This window comes from Molossus molossus, unplaced genomic scaffold (genome assembly GCF_014108415.1).
Source record: "Molossus molossus isolate mMolMol1 unplaced genomic scaffold, mMolMol1.p scaffold_m16_p_11, whole genome shotgun sequence".
NCBI classification, from domain to species: domain Eukaryota; kingdom Metazoa; phylum Chordata; class Mammalia; order Chiroptera; family Molossidae; genus Molossus; species Molossus molossus.
In genome coordinates this window covers 70,076,798-70,094,672 of record NW_023425346.1, presented here as the reverse complement: position 1 = coordinate 70,094,672, position 17,875 = coordinate 70,076,798, and the positions used below count along the sequence as shown (strand labels likewise).

Below are 17,875 nucleotides of genomic sequence, written 5' to 3'. Positions count from 1 at the left end.
GCAGTATACTCGTCAGGAAAGAACACGACGGGCCGTCAGTACCTGAGGCAGAGCTCTGACTGCTGGCAGAGGAAGAGGCGCTGTCTTCGCTGGAAGACTCTGAACTGCTGTCACTGCTGTCTGAGCCAGAGGCAGAGGAGTCGGACTCCGCAGAGGAGGAGGCGGAAGAGGAAGAGGAGGGGGAGGATTCATTTGGCTCAACTTCTGGTTTCTGTGCCACGATGACCTTTGGTGTATTTTTGAGATGCTCACGCAATTCATCCCTAATTAAAAATATAACCTCTGTTAAATTTTGCTTAGAAGGCAATTGTGAAATAATTTTGTAAGTTGAAAGTAAAATTCTGAAAATAACCCTTACTTACGTTAAACCTCCAAGACCTATAGAAGTAAAAAAGTTGATGGCAAACCGGGTGTTTCTGGGATTATCTCGGGGTAATAACCCTTCAAAGAATGGCTGTAGGGTTCTAAAAAAAAAAAGAAAGAAAATGAACAAAAGAGAACAGATTGCTTAAAGATAAAGTTCTTTGCTTAAAGGCAAAGTTCTCATACAGTCACTTTCTGAGTTTCTGTGTATTAAATTAATAAATAAAATACAACCAAGTAAATGATTTATGTAATTTATCAGGTTAGGCTACATGGTGTCTAAATGAAATGAGTAGCATATGCTCATAAGTTAATTAAAAAAAATTTTTTTAAATCCTCACCCGAGGATATTTTTCTATTTATCTTCAGATAGAGTACGAGAGAGAGAAAGAACAATAAACAATGACGTGAGAAGGACACATTGACTGGTTGCCTCCTGCACGACCTTGACCAGGGCCAGAGACAAACCGCAACCAAGGTACATGCCCTTGACCAGAATTGAACCCACCACTCATTGGTCCGCAGGCCGACACTCTAACTACTGAGTCAAACCGGCTGGGGCCACTTATAATTTACTAAACTTGATTTCTATAATTATACAACAGAGGTTTTTAAAAACTTTTCTATACACACACACAGAGAAGATATATGTATGTAACATATACAAATACATATATCTATGTCCATATGTGTATATATATGAATGTATATACAAAAAAGCAAGCAAATCCTCCTCTGTTGTATATATACATGCATGCATACATGCACAGCACGCACTATGCAAGGTACTGGGGGAAAGGGAAAAACAGTCAACAAAAGGGAGAAATCATGTTTATTAATTAATACAATTAGTATTTCCAGGGAGAGGAACAAATAAAAAACATTAACGATACAATGTAGTTTTACACCTATGACTTTGAGTGCTATAGTGAATGACTAAGCAGCAGAGTCAGGAAATACTGTTTCATAGAAAAAGGTCACAAATAAGAATGATTAAGAGTTTGCTGGACAGAACAAGAGAGGGATTCCTGGCTCTAGAAATAGAGGTAAAGAAGCATGAATGAGCCACACCTGCTTACACGCTGGGCAATGTTGGTGTGGCTGCAGTACAGCTCGCTGGAGTGGGTTTTACTAGGTAAGCCTGGGAAAGTAGGCAGGGGCCAAAAAATGAGTATATAAAGCCCAGGAAACTGGCTGGAATAGCACAGAGAGAGCATGGAGAACCCAGGACAGATCTTTGGTGTCCACTGGAGAGGCAGGCTGAGGAGAAGAGAGACTGAGAAGAGGGAGGTAGCATGAGAAGAAAGTGAGGAGCCGCAGCGAGCCAGCAGTCATCAGTGTAAGTAAGGCCGAGAGGTCAAAGGGCACGAGGACTCAGAAGACCACCTGTCTTGGCAAGTAGTCACTAAGAGAGTCAAAAGGATGACTTCAGCAGTGTGAAAGGAGTAAAAGCCAATGTGAGTGGCAGTGGGCAACCTAAACAAATAGCAAATAAATCTGGAATAGATTATGTAACAGTCCTGTAATGATTTGAACAATCACTTTACACATTCATCTCCATATATTCATAATTGTCCATGATAATAAAAAGTTAATTATCATTCTAAGGCTCAAAATTAGGGTAAAAATAAAAATAAAACTATAGATATTTATCACCGAAGAACTCCAGTGAGCATACAAAAGTAATTTTCTGCATTTTAAGTAAATTAAAAGAGGGATCAATTCTGTGTTTTTTCTACTTAACTGAAAACCATCATTAAAAATTGCATGTTGGGCCCTGGCCAGTTTGGCTCAGCAGTTAGAGCGTCGGCCTGTGGTCCAGAGAGACCCAGGTTCAGGTCCCATTAAGGGCACGTACCTCGGTTGCAGTTTGTCCCTGGTCCTGGTTGGTCATGCGGGTGGCAGCCACTCAATGTGTCCCTTTCACGTAGATGTTTCTCTCTCTCTCTCTCCCTCCCTCCCTCCCACTCTGTCTGAACAAAAAAATGGAAAAATGTCCCCAGGTGAGGATAAAAAAAAAACAAAACAAACTGCATGTCGGCCCTGGCTGGTTTGGCTCAGCAGTTAGAGTGTTGGCCCGCGGACCAATGATTCTCAGGTTTGGTTCCGGTCAAGGGCACGTACCTCAGTTGTGGTTTGTCCCCGGCCCTGTTCAGGTCATGCAGGAGGCAACCAGTCAATGTGGCTCTATCACATGGATGTTTCTTTCTCTCTCTCTCCCCCTCCCACCCACTCTATCTGATAATAAGTAGAAAAATATCCTTGAGTGAGAAATAAAAAACCCAAAAAAACTGCATGCTGTTCTGGGCCACAAAACATTAGATTCAGAGTGGTGACTAATGAAGAAAAGTCCTAGGGGCTTAACTACCGTTTTATAAGTGAGGGTTGAGATGTCACTCAAGTTAAGGAAACCCCCCGAGGACTTTTAAGAATAAAGCGTGCTTAATGATGAACTTACTCATCTTTTAATCTTGCATTAAGTTTAGGAAGACCCATATATTCACATAGTTCTTGGAAAAATATTTTAACAAAGATTCTACTGGAGGATGTCGTAGTTTCTTCACTCAGCTTTATACATTCAAGAACCTGAAAATTAAAAAAAAAAAGACAATTTAATTTTCTTCAAAAGATAAGACAAAGTGACCAATGTTTATACTCAAAGTTTCTCTTGAAATTATAATTTAGTCTCATCTTCGATCAGAATTATCTCTGAGTATCTTCCCTTATGGGGATATGCATTATTTCTTGGCAAAATTTAAGACTACTTCTCTGTGCTAAGTTTTAAAATGTTATTATGCTACAAAAACAGAGTCCATTCTCTTTCTTGAGTAATGTGCTTTTTATAGCAGGGATATATTGTTTTGAGTACATAATGCTGAAGCAGAGATTACTAGCTCCTAAACCTCACTCATCAAAATGTGGGCATATAAGGGTTTGAGGCAAAGTGCCACATAGGGCATTCGGCTATAGTTTTGTATAGCACATGAAATACAGAAAAAGGGTAAAGACCGAAAGAGTAATGGCTTATCCTGAAAAGTAAGACTGAGGCTTAAAAAATGAAGCTCATGGAGAGCTGTTTTACAACAAACAAAAATAAAAGCAACCTGCAGTTTATTGAGTTATGTGTTCTAGGATCCCTTTTGCTTCAATTGCTTAAAACTTTAATTTCATTTTCCCAAAGAGGGAAAAAAGAAGTTAAAAAAAATAAAAAAGATTATGATCTGGCTCCCAGGTTAGCTTACAAAATGCCTATTAATGTAGCTAGGCATATGCTTAGTACTTAAAACATTACAAAAATGTATCCAATGTCTATAAGCTTCATGATGTTGCTTTATTCTTCCATTAGATTCTGGTAGTCTACAATGTGACCCTCCTCTTTCTTCTTCCTGGATGTAATTTCTATTGGTTGCTGTATGAACAGTAATTGTACAATAAATGCCAGCTTAATGAATGCGTTTCAAATTCTAATCCAGTGTGCATTTACTCATTGAGAATACCTTCCCTTGTTCTAACTACAATGACAAGAACTCCCTATCACTTATCCAGTTCAGTGTCTGCAAAAAGAACACATCTTGCTAGTACAAACATTTGTCTCATGTCCTAACTAGAGAAAGCATTGATAGTTAGTCCCTCAGGAAATAAGCAGTAACTCAGCAATGCATTACCAAACCTTGGCGTATATTACATGAGTGTGCACATGTATGTGTACAAAGGTAAAAATCTATAATGATTTCCATGAAAATACTCATAGCCATTGTTATTAAAAAGCACTGTGATGTCTGAGCTGTTAATATCATCCAGAATGGTATTTCTTACGCTCATATATTTATGCACTTAGCACTGTTATATGAACATAATCTCAATGATAGCTATTATAGTAAAAGTTTGCTCCACGTTTCATTTTAAAGTACATTTTCTATATTTAAAAAAAGTATGGCTATATTACACTTAATACAAAATTGAGAATAACAGAGTATTAAGAAGGAAGTATAAACACCGACTCCCATCTACTTACACTCCACGGAAGTGAATCAGTGTATAGAAGATGAGCAAACATCTTAGCAACATTTCTCAATTTGTTTGTTTCCAAGCGATGAATGGTATCATATTGTTCTTTGAATATGCTTTCAAAGGATTCCATGTATTCTTTTTTTAGCATGCAAAATCGCTAATAAATTAAAAAAAAAAATTGAGGATCAATACCATTATGAGCATATTAAATTCTTCTAAATTTACTGAATAAAAATAACTATTTTTTTCTTTTTGTGCTGTTCTTTTCAAAAAAGAAGTTAACATATATTATCCTTATCTACTTATGATTTATATGATACAACAGAATTATACAGAGCATAACTATACAAATTATACAAAATTACACAAACCATAGACACATACATTTGTATACTATACAAATACATTTCTCTGTAGGTAGAGTTTGGATTTAAAAAATTATTTTAGCTCATGCTCTGTTTGCTCTGCCTAAACATGCACCTGACTTCAGAAGCTGTTTTCAGATTTTGAAAAGATAGCATTTAATTGTCCTCTTTGGGAAATTTTAGCAAAGCATGTAGCATTTCCAAAAGTTCAGAAGAGTGATATGTAATGGTAAGGGACTACAAAAATGAATGGGGAAAGGAGGAAGGTGCAGAGAGTGGGAAACCTGAGAAAGGAAAAAACAATTTACTTTTAGCAAAGATTTGTTATTATATTAGACCAGACTACGAAGCAGACACTTTAATTCACAATATTCTTTTCTTAATTGAATTTACTGGGGCGACACTGGTTCACAAAACCAGAGGTCTCAGGTGTACAGCTCAGTGAAATATCACCTGCACACTGCACTGTGCACCCATTTCCCCTCCTTTGCCCACCTCCACCTACCTCCACCCACTTTCCCTCTGGCTGTCATCACACTGCTGTCTTAAGAATTGCTTTAGTGATTTCATTAAATTCCAACAAGAAAAAGAAAGCTGGAACTCACCCCAGCTAATAAGCCAAAAAATTTCTCATATGTTCTTTGTTGAGCACAGCAATCAAGTATCATGTTGCAGAGTTCTTTCTATTGGGAAGGGGGGTGAGATTCAAAACACAATGAATCCATGTTATATGATAATTTATCAATATAACAGAGAGAGCCTAAATTTTTGAGGTTTTAAGACTTTATTAGCTTTAATGATTAAACAAAATTTTAAAAAATTAATCTATGCTAAGAGTAGTTTTTAAAACCCTTTAGTCTGGCAGTTTCCACATATCATTCATAGAAATTAGATTGATTATAAAATTCTAAATTCATATAAGTGTGAACCACTTTGAGAACCTAGCATATGAAATAGATGCATCAAAAGACATTGAATAAACTGTATTCTAAAGTTTCCATACAGAATTCTTTTAAATATCAATATGATATCTCACCAATATATCTAACAATTGAGCTACACACTTTTCAGAGACTTAAACTGAATTATTAGGAAATATATTTAGTTTGTATGGGAAAAGTAGAACATGATGAGTCAATATAGAAACATAAATAAGTACAAGCTTCAGTATTAACTTAAATGACACTCTGGTTGATAAAGAAAAAATAATTAAAATACAAAGAAAAAGACCTCGATGGCTGAATTTTCTAGCCTCAAAATAAATGTTATACATATAGATCTGTCTACAGTTTACTCTATCCAAATAGATGGAAAATAATCTCATAACGGCTGGAATAATATATTGTACGATTAGCTATTTATATTCCTTGAAAACTCCTCTGTGAAAATTCTATTACACTAATAAATCCAAGAATAAATCCAGGATCAAGAAATATCACAAATTATTTATAACTAACAAATATTATTTATTAATTCCTGAAATAATCCTAATGAAGTATGTATAGATTATAGAAATTTCATAGATGAAGAAACTCAGGGAACATGGACAAATCAATGAATACAAAATGAAAGAGACATAAATTCATTCTCTGACCACTTCTGTAGAATTGACTAAATATCTTTTTCTACAAAACACTTCTTTAAAAAAAAAATACATATATATTTTTTTAATTGATTTTTTTTTTTTTTTTTTAGATAGAAAGGAAGGGAGAGAGAGAGAGAAACACCGATGAGAGAGAAACATCAACTGGCTGCTTCGTGCATGCCCCCCACTGGGGATTGAGCCTGCAATCCAGGCACCTGACCACGAATCAAATTAGCAACCTCTCGGTGCATGTGATGATGCTCAACCCACTGAGCCACACCGGCCAGGCTACAAAACACTTCTTAATGAAAAGTTAAAAAAATTTTTTTTCAAATATAGTAAATGCAACATATTTGCTTTCTATCAACAGAAAGCTAGCTTACAAAATATAATGTATACCCTTTCAGATCATTTTTACTTTAATTTACCTTTATATTTTCAATTAGCAATTTTGACATTTTGTCATATTTAATAACACAAGATGCAACCTAAGTAAATATTGTAAACATTGAAAAAATTAGGTGAATACATATTTACTGCATATATTTATGTGCAAGGTAGAGGAAGCAGACTCTGGAGAAGCATAGAACACATTCTAGAACTGTGCTATCCAGGATGGTAGCCTGCAGCCACATGAAACTAAGTTTGAACTATTTAATATTATATAAAGTTAAAATTTTATTCCTTAGTCACACTAGCCATATTTCAAAACTCAAAAACCATAGGTGAGTAGTGGCTGCTGTACTGGACAGTGCAGAATACAAATATTTCCATTGCTGCAGAAAATTCTTTTGGATAGTGCTATTCTGGAACCTGATAATCTACTTATAAAACAAGTTACTCGAAGAGCTCACTTCGTAATACAAAGTAACTTTCAGATGTCTTTATATTGATAGAGCATTATTTTTTAAAAGACTGGTCACACGTTACCTCAATTAAGTAAATATTTATAAATGTATTAAGTTTTGAAAAGACGTACTTTGTCAAAATTTAATATACTAAAAACTGAAAATGAGTTTTTTTTTAATTCTTCCTTATTATGTTAATTTTATATATTGAAAGGCATTTTAAGCTTTTCTAACAACACTGTATTTTATAATAACATAAGAGTTAATCAGGTTGTAAACAGTGTAACATGGTGATATGCTGATAGCACTGCTAATAAAGTCAGCACTAGTTACAAAACAAATTACTTTCTTCCCTAGGCTAAATGTAATTAGAAGAGTTATTCCCTGTGGCTTATAATAATTAAATATTTTAATACTTTAATTAAATATTATAGGAATTTTAGGAGAGTCTTTTGAGTACATAAAAATAGATGCACTAAGACATTCTTCCAAATGTTACTGAAATGTGTTGAGGTTAGTCCTAATATTATCCTCTGGATTAATATTAATAAAATTTATAATGACTTAATTATATCCCTCAAATAATGTGACAAGATCATACAGTAATTTCAGTTTCAATTATAATTTTAAAGGTTAATTCACAAATTTCTTTCTTTCTGATGGCTACATATCAAGTGCACCTAGAGTACGAACAGGTACACTATTATTAATACATTAGTAAACAAGCATAAAGAGAGAAAAAAAAATTCTTTTTATTTGAAAAGGAAATTTTCTTCTCAAAATTCCATACTATGGATTTTAAGAATAAATCTATATTTTAGAACAAAGGTTGGCAAACTTGTTCTGCAAAAGGTCATATAGTATATGTATTAGGTTTTAGAGGCTGGTCATAAGGTCTGTCTCTGTTGCAACTAGTCAGTTCTGCTGTTACAGGGCAAAAGAAGCCATACACAACCAATGGGCATGGCTGTATTACAATAAAACTTCATTTACAAAAATGGGCAACGGCCTGGGCCACAATCTGCCAATCTCTGTAGCAAATTATACTTAAAGCCTTAAGACAAAGGACTTACAACTAGTCAAGATCATTTAGAAGAACAAGAAACCACTTAGCCTATTAGACTGCAGCATCTGTGCTGAGTCTAGTGCATGCAATGCAAGGTGTGAAAAACAAAACCCCAAAGCCTTGGCTCAGGTTCCAAGGATCTAAAGTCTATAGGGAAAGATGGTAACACACACAAGAATACAACTAAAAAAACATATACCAAATTTAATCCAGTCTTTATTATCCTTGGCATTAGAGTTCTATGATATTTTGAACAGTGAAGTTTACTGAGTTATAAGACTATGAGTCCTATGGGTTAAAAGGGATCTAATATACACTTTATAGATCATTGATTATCTGACACCTTGCAGAGTGCCTGACATATAGCATATGCTGAATACACTTCGTTGAATGCATCAATTAAAACAATGATAGATTCTGCCCTGGCCGGTTTGGCTCAGCTGTTGGAGCATCGGCCAGTGGACCAGTAAATACCGGGTTCGGTTCCCACTAGGGGCATATACAAAAAAACAAAATAAAGTGATAGATTCTTTTATATCTAATTAAAGCAATGTTACAACATGTATGATGATCTTTGCAATTTTTACCCCAAAATAATGCTTTATTGCATAAAGTAAATGGACCAGATAATTCATTAAAGAACAAATTTCCTATTATATTTAAGCCACAATATGATTTACAAGCAACCACTCAGAAATTTATGTGAAGTGTGGTGATTCAGTGAGACCTCCCCCTTTTCCCACATCACATTCAAACCTCCAAATTAATTCACTAGGAGTAGCATATATGAAACATGACAGGACTCCTAAGTTTCAAGTCATTTAAAATTTTTGATTTCTTGAGTTATTTTATATTTTGATTTATTATAAATTTTGGAAAATCCAAATTTCAGTGACAAATATTTAGTACTAAGTTATAATTTCAATTCATGAGACCTAGTAATTGTCCTAAACATTTTTATAACCCAAATATTTCTTAAAAATAAAAGGTATTAACTTACTGTTTGGCTTTCAGGAAACTCCATTTTCAGCAATTTGTGAGCACATTCTTCAAAATCTAAACTGTAGAGATAAAGTACTTACAACAGTTAGGTTAAAACTATAGCACAGTTAAATTGTAGTACTCTTTCATATAAGAGAATCTGACTTTAATGGTTGTTTAAAATATTTTTTTATCATAATTTCATATTACATTGTGTATATAAAAAAGACAGCTCCTAACTCTATAAAGAAGGCAGTAGTGATAACATACTACAATATGGATGGGTCTTAAATTATGTTTAGTGAAAAAGGTCAGACACAAAGGACCACATATGATTCCACTTATAGAAAATGTCCTGAACAGGAAATCTGTAGACACAGAAAGTAGACCTACATTTTTATTACACTACTAAATTAATTCCACTTCTTTCTAATCCTAGTCAAGAAGTGGTAAAAAGATGCTCCAGGAGCCCAGCATGACAGCTAGTGCTTAATCACCATTTTTACAAATTATCTTGATTCACACCCAAACACAGGGATTCTACATTTTATAAAAACTAAGTATAAAAATAGCAAATAACCAAAATCACTTTTACAAAATATTCATATAAATTCCATGTTACCTATTTTCCACATGCTTCACTAAGAGAATTATCAAACTCAATGTGAACTTGATTCAGGAATAATGCTAATATATTTGAATTTCTGTAGAATGTTCAAACTCTCATTCTTTTGATAACAGTAGTATAAAATAATAAAATAATTACCCATTAAAATATAATAATTATGAATTTAGTTTTATAGTTTATCTCTATTTCTCAGCTTTAGTTACTCATTGGGTTTCATAAGCACATCAGAATAATATCCCAGGATGATACAATGTAGTCGACTTTTTTAAAAAACTAAAATGGAAAAATATTTTAGGAAAATTTATCAGGAAAAAATTTTATAACATAATATTAAAGAACATTTAGAACTAACATTAAAATATTAAAGTATAGTTGACAAACTTCAATAACAAAGCAATACCAAAAAATATTTAAAAACACATGACATTTTCTATTCCAATGTATTATTTCTAAAATATGCCTACCTATTTACCCAGTAAAGATAGCACTACAGACACAGTACTATATAATCTATAATTTTTCCCATTTAACACTGTATCAGACCACTTGCCCATAAAAATAACAATGCTCCATTAACCTAATTTCTTTTTAATTATTTTTTTATCCTCATGTGAGGATATGTTTATTGATTTGAGAGAGAGTGAGAGAGAGAAACACTGATATGAGAAAGAAAAACATCGGTCGGTTGCCTCCCATGGGTGCCCTGACCGGAGATAGAACCTGAAGTCTTGGTATGTGCCCGGACCGGGAACTGAACCCTCAACCTTTTGGTGCACGGGACAACGCTCCAACCGAGCCACACAGACGGGGTAGGCTAATTTTCAATGGTGGCATAAACTGGACATTTTTATTATTTGTGTTAAACAATAAGATAGTCTCCTTTTTTTTTTTTTTTTTGCACTGAACGATTCTGTATATAATTCTCTGTCAATATGTATTTCTTAAAGACATATAATAAGGAAAAAGAAGGGTCAAATGGAATGGACACTGAAACATTGAGAGGCTTCCCATAATCAGTCTATCAATTTAAATTCCCACTAACATTCCTTATGTGCATCTCACTAAAATCATTAGTACTGAGTATGCTTTAATGAAATAAACTACTTCAATTGTTTTAATGAGTGATAACAGCACTTATTAGTGATATGCCTGATAACTAATATTTTTTATGTTGTATAACCCATTATATGAATCTCCCAACCATATCCTTTAAATACTCTTCTATCAGTCTTTGTGTTTCTTTCATAAAATTTGTATGAGCTTTTAAGTATACTAACCTTTGTTATATAGAAACTATTTTTACTAGGCATTTAAGGCTGAGAACTCTTAACAAATACCTATACATAAAGTAGTAGTTACTATGATGTGTATCACTACACAATAGTGACTGAGTTGCTGTCACTGTGTCTTAATGCTTTAATTTTCAAGTCTTTTCTGTGACTCAGAGATTATTAAGGTTAGGTCAACTTAAAAAAAAGGTTGCTTTTAAATAATTATTCAAAGAGCTCCACTGTAACTCTTCAAAGTTTGTGTTAACAGCAAAATTAAAACAATAAATCTGTTCCTTACAACTTATTACTGTTGAATTTCTTTAAAAGTATATACACATGAAAGGTCATACTCTAAAAACATTTATCTATAACAATAATTTCTCATCTTCCATTTTAACTCTGCATGCAAAAAATGCTTAAGTGTTTTTTTTCTTTCATGTGAAAGGCAAAGGCAGTAGATAAGGATAAACCAAAAACTTCTAACCAATATTTGCTGTTTAACTTTTCTTTCTGAAGATGAATCTAAGCCAACAAGTCTTCAGACAGACTAAAAACAAGATGACTCCTACTTATGAATCATTATTGCTATTACATCATACTAAATGGAAATAAACAAAACCTAGTAACAAAGCAAAACAAAAAAACATTCCTCCTCCAGTGTAAAATGTAAACACTGTGCCCACAAAATCAATAGATTGATTCACATACAAAACACTAGATGTACTAAACATTTAACACTTTCTTTTTCTCTTCTTCAAAACCAAATTCACAGCCTTCATTTTTGTTTACACATGATTAACATTGCTCCAAAGGGTCCTAAAAACCTTCCTAAACCTAATTTCTATTTCTACACATTTCTATTTGCACAACAAATCAGTGTCCAGAGTTAACATAACAGTGCTTCTCTCCTTAGAACCAGAATTAGAAAACAAATCGGAAAAACATATTAAATTTCTACTACACAATTAAGTACTGTATTAGCTCTGTAATATAGAGTTGTTTTTAGTTCATTGGTGATATCTAACTATAAGAAATGACATAACTAAAAACAAACAAACACAAAAAACACCAAAAAAACCCATTAAATTATGTACCACAGTTAGATCTTCCAAAGAAGGAGACAATTTGCTTTTGAAACAAGGAACCAACAGTAGGGATATAAAAGCTTGGGCTTGGAATAGGGGCTTTGAGAATCCCTAAAATAGGCAGGTAGTTTGAGAATCCCTAAAATAGTATCAAATTTTATCAACAGAGTTTAAAAATCCCATCTCCTTGCTCATTTGCTGTCAAAAATAAGAATCAAGGGAGCTAGTTATCTTACCTTGACTGAATAGCAAGATAAATTGTACGACGAAATGAGACTAGATTAATTTCCGTTTTGTCATGAATAGTCACCTTTTGTCCTGAAAGAAACATAACAAAATTATGCAACTAGGAAATAAATGTGAAGAACTGAAAATGTATCTCTGTATGATTTTCTAAATACATTTAGAATCTATGAGTTTAGTAATATTCTTTTTTACAGTATAAATTAGTATTTGTAGAATTCAAAGTAACTATTTCAAGTCTTTTGCCATATCTTAAAGTACTTTAATAAGTTGTTAGCTCAAAGAAGTCTAGAACTAAGCCAGGAAAAGTATTTTTGATTTTGTGTCACCTGCTTATTTAGACACTAGAAAAGGCTGCACTCATGATGATGTTTGGTAAAATATTATTTCTAGAATTCTAAATGTATTTTCATAATTTGGAAGAGCTGTAACTTATGGGTAGAAATACAGTTTCAGAGAACACTGTGATTATCGTGACAAGCTGGATGGGTCCAAAATAAATATGTGTATTTGTCAAAATTTTCTCTTATCTAATGCATGAAGACAGGCAGTTAAATATATTATCTATTTCATTTGAACAGTATTTTCACATAAAACAAAGAAATTCTAAAGTAAAATGTAGTACATGGACAGAGATATTTTAAATAAGACAATGGAAAAAATTAAACTTATTTTTATAAAATACGTGAAGACAGAAGAACTAAAATACATTATGCCCTAAAAGGGAAAGAGATACTTTTAACAATTTCAAATATGTAATACAAGTAAATAATGACCAGTGTAGGCATGTTCTGATGTTTTAACTGAGACTAAACCAAAGCAGTAAGATAATTTTTCTGTGAAATATAATGTAACCAAAGTTGAAGAGGAAAAACATCATCCTACTTTTGTATAAATATAGATTTTGGCCTCCCAACTCTATTTTACCAAAAATGAACGGCAAATATCTAGTCATTTTCATCTGTCACATTAATGCCAGGGTTACATAAATTATATGCACTCAACATGAATGCACCCTTTTCATACTTTATAATCAAAGTCATAAAATGTCAAATTAAAATTAAGCTGATGTCAAAAGTGAATTTCCTTGTTCAATACTTTCAGAGCAAGGTTTCTCAACCTTGGCAATACTGTTATTTTGAGCTGGACAATCCTTGGCTGCAGGGTGCGCAGTCCTGTGACTGTAGGATATTTAACAGCACTTTTAGCCTTTACCCAGTAGATGCCAGTAGGAACCCTCCCAATCCCCAGATTGGGAACCTCTGTGTTAGAGAATTACATTAGAATTAATCTAATTTCAGAGTATTTTACAGTACTATTTAAATAAGCTATACTTTTACCTTCTTCATCTTCTTCTCCCTCTTCCTCTTCTTCCTCCTCTTCTTCACTACTTCCAGCATCTTGGTCTGTGTTTGAGTCACTATCCCCTTCATCAAGAATTTCTAAAAGAAAAAAGTAAATTTAGGAAAATAGTAACAAGGAAGTGATACCATGTATTTCCTTCTGTGAAGATGATTCTTAGTTTACTGAAATTCATAAAGATGTAACAATTTATCAACCAATACAGATAATCACATAGGCCTCCTGTTATTGCCTAGGTGGTCAGAAAGCATTACAACTCATTTGATTAGAGACAGCCAAGTGCCATTCTTCTGACAGACAGAAAGTGTCCGTGAAACAAAAAGGAGATGAAAAGGAAAAAGTAGATCAAAGTTTCCAAAAGAGCAAGAACATATTAGTCAAAATATTCTTAGTTCATTATCAGAAAGAAGACAGTCATTACAAAAAGCTAAGTCTTGATATAGAAAACAAGAATTTAGGCTAAGAATTTTCTTTTGAAAGACAAAAAAAGAGAGAAGAAACAATTACATAATTTAGCATCCAATTTAAGTCAGCACAAATGAGATTTCTATTAAAACGTATACTTATTAAGTAGAACCTTACGCTCAACCCACAAAGACTTTCTATGTGTAAAACAGAAGCTAAAGTTTAAAAGCCTTTAGGAGCCCAGCCGGTGTAGCTCAGTGGTTGAGCACCAGAGGTTGCTGGTTCAATTCCCAATCAGGGCACATGCCCAGGTTGTGGGTCAGATCCCCAGAGGGGGACATGCAGGAAGCAGCCAATCGATGTTCTCTCTCGTCAATGTTTCTATCTCTCTCTCCCTCTCCCCTCGGCTCTCTCTAAAAATCAATAAAAAATAAATAAGTAAAATAAAAGCATTTAGGAAAATTGATAAGATGAGTACTTCATTGGATTATCACTTCTTAAAATGCAACTCACACTCAGAACTGGGTGAAAACAGTGATGTAAATAAGAGACTATATAAGACCAGTCATCATATTAATAGTAAACAAATAACAAAAACTAAAATTATATTTTGTCCAGTGGCGTGTGCAATATTAGCCTAATAAAAGATTTTATAAACCTGGCCTACATTTCATTTTTATCATTTCTATTATAAATAGAGAATTTTTAATAAGTTTGGGGACCAATTCATTTTTAGGAAATTTCTAATGTCTTTCCATTTACTAAGCAGCATAACTAGAAGCCACACATGAGAGCTTCATATTATGAGGAATAAATCATTTTACCAACATGGAGAGTTGTCATTCAGCCCTTAGCTGACATACAAATATCCTTGAACATTTCTAACAAATGTTAGAAATAATTTGAAGTGTCTAGTTTATTATTATATAACATGGTCTAGACAGCCTTTTAAAAGAAGAAACTATTTAGTATTCAATAGTAGGAAGACAGGCACTCCTGCTGTTTTCCCAAATGCTGTAAGACCTAAAACACAAGTACACTTGAGTCACTCTAAGGTGCTAATTACTAAAGCTGTGCCTACTTCCTGCTGTGACCATTTTTTTCATGCCAGCTCTAGAAGAATATTTTATGAAAGAATGAAGGTCAAATCAATTGTTTAGTTGTTTACATCATCCTCTTCTCATCTGTTCACCTTAGAATCTACTTACTGAAATCACGTAGGCAATGACAATTGGATTTTATTAACTAGATAAAGTAGTGGTTTCAGAGTATGGTCTGTGATTCCCTTGGGGGGATCACTGTCACCTGTCGGGTGGTCTGTGATGTTAAAACTATTTTCATAATAATACCACAACGTTATCCACCTTTTCCTGTGCTGACATCTGCAATGGTGGTCCAAAAGCAATGGGGGTTAAAACTGCTGCAACCTGAGCACAAATCAAAGCAAACTGTACTAGCAGCGGTACTCTTTACTGCCTCCAGCCACGCTCTTGTATTAGGGAAAAGCCAGTCTCACATAAGAATGTCCTTGATTAAGAAATAGAAAATTACTGATTTTATTAAATCTGAGCTTTGAATATAGGTCTTTATAATAACACGAGTAACAAAACATGAAGTTTATATACAGGACTGCTGTGAAAGACTGGTATAAGATGGATGGTTATTTCAATAGTTATGTGATCATTTGAGTTACAAGATGAATCAGTTCTTTTTTTTTTCATTTTTACTTGAAAGAATGGCTCACAAAATATAGTTGTTGGGTATTTAGTAAACATTTAATCAGATATAAACAAACCGAGACTGTCACTTCCAGGAAAGTAACTGTGTTTGCCACCACAATAAAATTAGTTTTCAAGAGAAAATTAGAATTTTGAAAAACTTGTATCCATCTCTGTGAGCTTGACAGTTTACCAATATTTAGACTTTTCTGACAAGACAGGTAATAATACTAATAAATGTGATTTATTGATATTATATTAATGTGTTAGTTTAATATTGGTAATGCTAATATGTTAACACTTAGAAAATGTGCATAACTTAGTGAATCGGTACTTTTCCAAATGATCAATGCAAATGTTACAAAATCATGCGTGGATAAAATATCCATTCAAAGGGATAGGCCGAATGATTTTAATTTAACAGAATATGAAAATTCATGCATGTTTTTTGAGGTTTAATTATAATTTGTCTTTAAAAAACTACTAGCTATGCCTGGCAGGTGTGGCTCAGTGGCTGAGTGCTGAACCATGCATTACGAGGTGGCTGGTTCAATTCCTGGTCAGGGCACGTGCCTGGGTTACCAGCTCGATACCCAGTAGGGAGCATGCAGGAGGCAGCCGATTGATGTTTCTCTTTCCATCCATGTTTCCATATCTCTCTCCCTCTCCCTCTCTGAAATCAATAAAAACATATTAAAAGAATAAATAAAAAACTACTAGCTATTCAATACTGGCATAGTGTTAAGAAGGAATAATACACAATTATCTGAAAAACCACTATTAAAGAGGTTTTGAAACTACTTATCTGTGTGAGGCTAAAATTTTTTCATATACCCCAATGAAAACAACCTAATGCAACAGATTGAAATCAGAAACAATATAAGAATCCAACTGTTTCCTATTAAGCCAGACATTAAACTGTACAAAATACAAAAACATGCCATTCTTCTTACATTTTCTTGTGGAATTTTCATAAAAATATGTAACATGTTAACATGCACTCGGTTTATTATTGTTATTTTAACATTTTTTATATTCTCAGTTTTAATCTCTAATGAACGTTAATCGCTATAACCTATATAAAGAAAAGCTCTTTGTCCTCAAAATTTTCAAGAGTAGAAAGGGATCTTGAGACCAAAGAGTTTATGAACAATAATCAAGGACAGTGCTTCTTTCCTGGCATTCTCCATATGCCTCAACCCTAAAGAAACAGATGGGGAATTCCCAAGTTTTTAAAAAATCAAAATCATACAAGGCATAATAAATAATCTATAAAGCTATTTAGCCTGTTTTAGAAAGACTAGAAAAAAAAGTTTGTAAGAAAAAAAGAAAATGGATTTAAGGAGTTCTCCATGTTTGGAAAGGTATTTAGTTCCTGGCTGTTGCAATGAAACGCCCGAAGGAAATAGGCATTTAAGAGGATAAACCAGCCCTGGCCGGTTTGGCTCAGCGGTTAGAGCGTCCACCTGCGGTCCGGAGAGACCCAGGTTCGGTTTCCGCTGGGGGGCATGTACCTCGGTTGCAGTTTTGTCCCCGGCCCTGGTTGGTCGTGCGGGTGGCGGCCGCTCAATGTGTCCCTTTCACACACATCGATTGTTTCCCTCTCTCTCCCTCCCATTCTGTCTGTACAAAAAATGGAAAAATGTCCTCGGATGAGGATTAAAAAAAAAAAAAAAAAGAGGATAAACCAATTGATTGTACCAGACTTTTAGGATAATATATAGAAATGAAAAGCATCTCATACCTTAATTTCCACTGCAACATTACACTTCTAAGAGTGACTAAAGTATAGAGTGCAGGCAATTCTAGGTCTCTGCATTCTCTTCCTAGGAGCTTGCAGAGCAATGAGTACTTCTCAGGTAAAATCACAATTCAGGAAAATAAACCCATGATGTTATACAATTATAATATATAAGTATGTAATATAATTATCATATAAATATA

At 33.7% G+C, this 17,875-nt stretch overlaps 1 protein-coding gene across 5 annotated transcripts in view; it reads right to left on the bottom strand.

Annotated features, from left to right (window-relative positions):
* The window catches only part of CWC22 (CWC22 spliceosome associated protein homolog), a 54,662-nt gene that overhangs the window by 6,003 nt on the left and 30,784 nt on the right, over nt 1-17,875 (bottom strand). For 3 of the 5 annotated variants that reach the window (XM_036254083.1, XM_036254082.1, XM_036254081.1), the window contains 8 exons: nt 13,787-13,888; nt 12,440-12,521; nt 9,239-9,299; nt 5,345-5,422; nt 4,379-4,531; nt 2,822-2,949; nt 363-464; nt 43-263 (listed from right to left, as the gene is read on the bottom strand). In XM_036254083.1, coding sequence (XP_036109976.1) covers nt 43-263; nt 363-464; nt 2,822-2,949; nt 4,379-4,531; nt 5,345-5,422; nt 9,239-9,299; nt 12,440-12,521; nt 13,787-13,888 — 927 coding nt within the window. Of the gene's footprint in view, nt 1-42; nt 264-362; nt 465-2,817; nt 2,950-4,378; nt 4,532-5,344; nt 5,423-9,238; nt 9,300-12,439; nt 12,522-13,786; nt 13,889-17,875 lie in introns of those variants that run through there. The other 2 variants (XM_036254084.1, XM_036254085.1) reach the window with 2 other exon arrangements.